At 36.8% G+C, this 4,307-nt stretch overlaps 1 protein-coding gene across 1 annotated transcript; it reads right to left on the bottom strand.

Moving 5' to 3' along the window:
- Positions 1-1,883: 1,883 nt before the first annotated feature.
- On the bottom strand, positions 1,884-3,935 carry LOC132057194 (protein SLOW GREEN 1, chloroplastic-like). Its single transcript, XM_059449673.1, has 2 exons — positions 2,741-3,935; positions 1,884-2,017 (listed from the first exon to the last, which is right to left on the bottom strand). Exon 1 carries the CDS (start codon positions 3,819-3,821, stop codon positions 2,790-2,792), a length of 1,032 nt encoding a protein of 343 aa, XP_059305656.1. The 5' UTR covers positions 3,822-3,935; the 3' UTR covers positions 1,884-2,017; positions 2,741-2,789.
- Between the last annotated feature and the right edge of the window lie 372 nt (positions 3,936-4,307).

Below are 4,307 nucleotides of genomic sequence, written 5' to 3'. Positions count from 1 at the left end.
TACGAAGATACAGAGCAATCCGATAACAGTCGAGGTGCAACTGTGCATAAAAGAAAAAGGAGAGCAAAACGGAAACATCATCAAGGCACTCAATCATGATCACCATACTTCAATGAGGAGTATTTCACACAAGTGGTCATAAGCTATGTTGCTTGAACCCTCCAAAAATACTACCGCATCAGAGTTAGATCCTCCAAGAATGCATAGCTTTTGCAGGATCAGACACATCCGGCAAAATTTTTGAAGAGTCTGAGCATCATAGGTCATAAGCCAAAAAGTAATGAAGTTAAACTGTAGAGAACTGGTCACACTGAAGATAAACTGACAAGCGGAAGGCTATAACAAGGAAAACAAGATCAGCCAGTGCCAAATTGATCTATAACCCAACTATGTTTCAAGTCTCAAGTCTCTACTAATAACTAGGTTTGTGCGAAATTAAAACTAAACTATCACCGATATAAAACAAGCATAAACACAATGCAAAACAAGAAAGTGTCCGTCCACACAAAACCACATCTAGGCAAGAACAAAATAACTGATGAAGAACATCCAACCCATATTCCAGGAAACGACTGCAATGACAAGAATGCCTTGCCCCATCTCAATTGTGCTCGCTAACCTAGCATTCATGCAAATCTCTTTCAAATCTACACAAGGATCGGGATCCAGACCAGACCTAGCGGTCATGGGTCATGTATATCTCTAAGTCAGACTAATCAAAACAAAAAACATACAAAGACAGTAAATTCACTTCTGAAAGCTAGGATCGAATGTGGTTGTATGGTACAAGTTGTATCGGACAACTCGAGAGCAATAAAAATATCCTAAAGCACTGAAGGCTAGACTTGTTTTAAAATAGTTATCTTCGGAACGAAGGGCAACACGAAGTATAAAAACGGTCCACTAAAGACAAAAACACTAGGTGATTACTACCTATTTGTCCTAGCCTTGGTGGACAGAGTTACCTGGTACCTGTTACTGGTGGAAGGGGATAGGTATCCCGTGAAATTAGTCAAGGTGCTTGCAAGCTGGCCCGGACACAACGGTTATAAAAACAGAAGGGTCCACTAAAGTCCAAGGGGAAAGATTTACAGATATAATCATGATATCAAGCATTCAACGGTCAATCGACAAAATCAGAACGTTGACAATGAAAACCAGAGGCATTCTTCAAACTGCTCTTTACATCTATAATACTCTATGCAGCAAAGTTTCCCATGTAACCTCTGTCTCTTCCACCTCAAAGTCACAACTCACAACACATATCAAGCACATTTGTTTTGGATAAGTACAGCTCATATCAAGCACATATCGTGGAAATTCCACAAGAATTAAAGATAAAATCACAAAGCATGATTTTCACTATCATTCTTGATTAAATGAACTATGATATCATGTTGAAAATTAAAGAGCCTTAGCACCATTCCTCTAACTTACAAAAAATATTCTTTTTCTTGCTGCTCCAAAACTCATATAACAATAAAGTATAAACCTATGCAAATGAGACAATCTAAGTCGCAACATCTAGTAAGCTAAAACCATTATGCAACTAGTAACATATACAGCAAAACATTTTCCACCATACCTCTACCATCCAAATTTGAACTTCAACAGAACCAAAGCCTTATTTTCTATTCAACTTTTTGAGGCAGCTCTCTCTTTCTCCGCCCTCTATGCAACCTTTGTCGCAATCATATTCTCATCGAAATACCTAGCATATTCTTATGAAACTCCAAACATTTATTTCTTTCGACACCGCATGTCTGAAATTGTGTTGCTAGGACATACAAAAAAAAATTAAAATCACTACAAGAAAAATACAAAATTGTGACAGGATATGAGTGTTATGTGTGTTTAACAACGTCTTCCGACAAAGCAGTGTCAGTTCGCGTGACACCGTCTCGACTAGCATGCATCCGCCTCTAATGGTGCCCCCGTCATCTTCAAATCCTGGGTCTGCCTCTGGGGCAAGAACTTAATAACTGATGAAGAACATCCAACTCATTCCAGGAAACGACTAAAATGACAAGAATGCATTGCCCTGTCTCGAAACGTAGTATACTAGCAAATCTTTTGAATCTATACAAGGATAAGGATCTAGAAGAGGTAGACTTCTCAAAACAGAAAGCCTTTAAAGGCAGTAAATTCACTTCCGAAAGCTAGGATCGAGTTTGTTCTAGATATAACAAGTTTAATCAGAGAACTAAAGAGCTACAAAAGTATCCTCAATCACTGAAGGTTAGACTTGTTTTAAAACTGGTTATTTTGGAAAGGAAAGACAAGAGCGAAGTACAAAAGCGGTCCACTAAAGCCCATGGGATAAGATTTACAGATGCAATCATGATTAGAACCAATCAAACAATCAACGTGGATGGACAAAACCAGAACATAGACAATGAAGCAGAGTCATTCCTCAATTGCTCTTTATTACATCTATAATATTCTATGCAGCAAACATTGGATCCATAAGAATAATACAAAATCATAAACCATGATTCTAACACTTCCATTCTTGATTAAAAGAACTATAATATCATGTGATTCCGATACGTGCTTAAAATTAAAGAAAGAGCCTTAGCACCATTCCCCTCACTTACCAAGAAAAAAAAAAATCGTGTTCTGAACCTAATTGCTACTCCACAATGCAAACACGACAAACTAAAATTGAAACATCTAGTAAGCTAAAACATTATGTAACTAGTAACAGATAGAGCAAACCACTTTCCAAGTTCCACCATACCTCTACCGTCCAATCTGAACTTCAACAAAACCAAATCCTTTTTTCTCAATCAACTTTTTGAGCCAGCTCTCTCATTCTCTACCTTCTGTGCAAAAACCTTCGTCGCAATCATATTCTCATCGAAATACCTAGCATACGGATGCCCTTGCGGTACAAGTCTCCTATACTTCTCGAAACATTTCTCAGCCTCATTACTTTTCCTCAACAATGTATATATTATCCCTTGACACAAATAAGGCCTAAAATCCCTAGGCTCCTCTTTAACTAACTCTTGATAAACCTTCAATGCATCTTCATATTTCCCTTCGATCACTCGAATTTGTGCCAACAACAACTTAAAATCCCTCAAATCACTCTTTTTATTCTCCTTCTTACACAATTTCATCCCCTCCTCGACTTTTTTCTCGATTTCCTTTATCTCCTCAATCGATTCATCTTGTGAAGCAGCCATAACAAGCCCATGATACGCCTCGACGCGTAAAGGGTCTTTTTTTAATATCTCATTGAACCCAACTTTAGCTAATTCAACCTCACCAAAGTTAACATACAAATGGGATTTCAATAATGGCCATTCGGGTTCATTCGGTTCGATTTCAATCAACCTATCAATAACACCAATAGCTTCAAGCATTTTCTTGTTTTTTATGTAAATTTCCATTAAACTCCTTAAAGCTTCCACGTCATCAGGGTTAGAAATAAGGTGTTCTTGAATTTCTCTTTCTTTTTCCTCATTTGAAACTGTTTCTTTAACATCAGTTTGCATAACTTTTGGTGAAGAAAATGCAGGTTTTGGGTAAAAAATGAATCTTGCAAACAAAAGGGTAGTTGCAGTAATTGTTGCAATTAATGTGGGTTTTAAGAATGAACTAAAAAATGGGTTATTTTGGGGTTTTTCATTAGGGTTAATGGGTTTTGAGATTTTAGGGTTTTGTGAGGCTTTGATGGAGAAAAAAGAAGGTGAAAATGGGGTTTTGAATGAGAGACAAGAAATGGGTTTAGCATAAATCGGACGATGATTAAGGTTATAGAATTGTTTTTGGATTTGGTTTGGTTTGGAACAGACAGGGTTTAAGGTTGTCATTGTGGTGTTAGGGTTTAACGAGGTTGTGTGAAGAAGAAAGTTGTAAGAGGTCTTAAACCCTAACGATAATGGTGGATTTTAGAGTCTCGTCTGGTATAGAACAATGGAGAAAGGGTAAAACGTTAACAATAAATTGGCTGGGCCTAATTGACTCAATGTATTGGGCTTTAGCTTTAGGCCCATTAAGAGGCTACGCTGGGTCTTTAATTTTAGTCCTACGGCATTTTTGGCGCCAAGATAGTTAGGATTTCTCAAGGTATAACTTGTATTTAATTTTGGCATATGTATCATCACATTCATACTAATTATGTCAGATAAAGTAAAACTTTCAACACTCAACATAATCTTAAAAATGTTACAAAATTTATATCGCATAACTTAATTTCTACAAAATTTATGCCGAGCAAGGCAAAAGTTCAATTTCTGAAAGATAAAATTATTAAAAAAAATTATGTCTTGCGAAACAAATCTAGATAATCTTAGCAG

This window comes from Lycium ferocissimum, chromosome 5, assembly GCF_029784015.1.
Source record: "Lycium ferocissimum isolate CSIRO_LF1 chromosome 5, AGI_CSIRO_Lferr_CH_V1, whole genome shotgun sequence".
Classification (NCBI taxonomy): Eukaryota; Viridiplantae; Streptophyta; class Magnoliopsida; order Solanales; family Solanaceae; genus Lycium; species Lycium ferocissimum.
Note: the sequence above shows the minus strand (reverse complement) of the source record. Positions and strands in the feature narration are given on the sequence as shown.

Bases quoted from the DNA above. Each gene is read 5' to 3' on its own strand.
- LOC132057194 (XM_059449673.1), bottom strand. From the start codon at position 3,821: ATGACAACCTTAAACCCTGTCTGTTCCAAACCAAACCAAATCCAAAAA.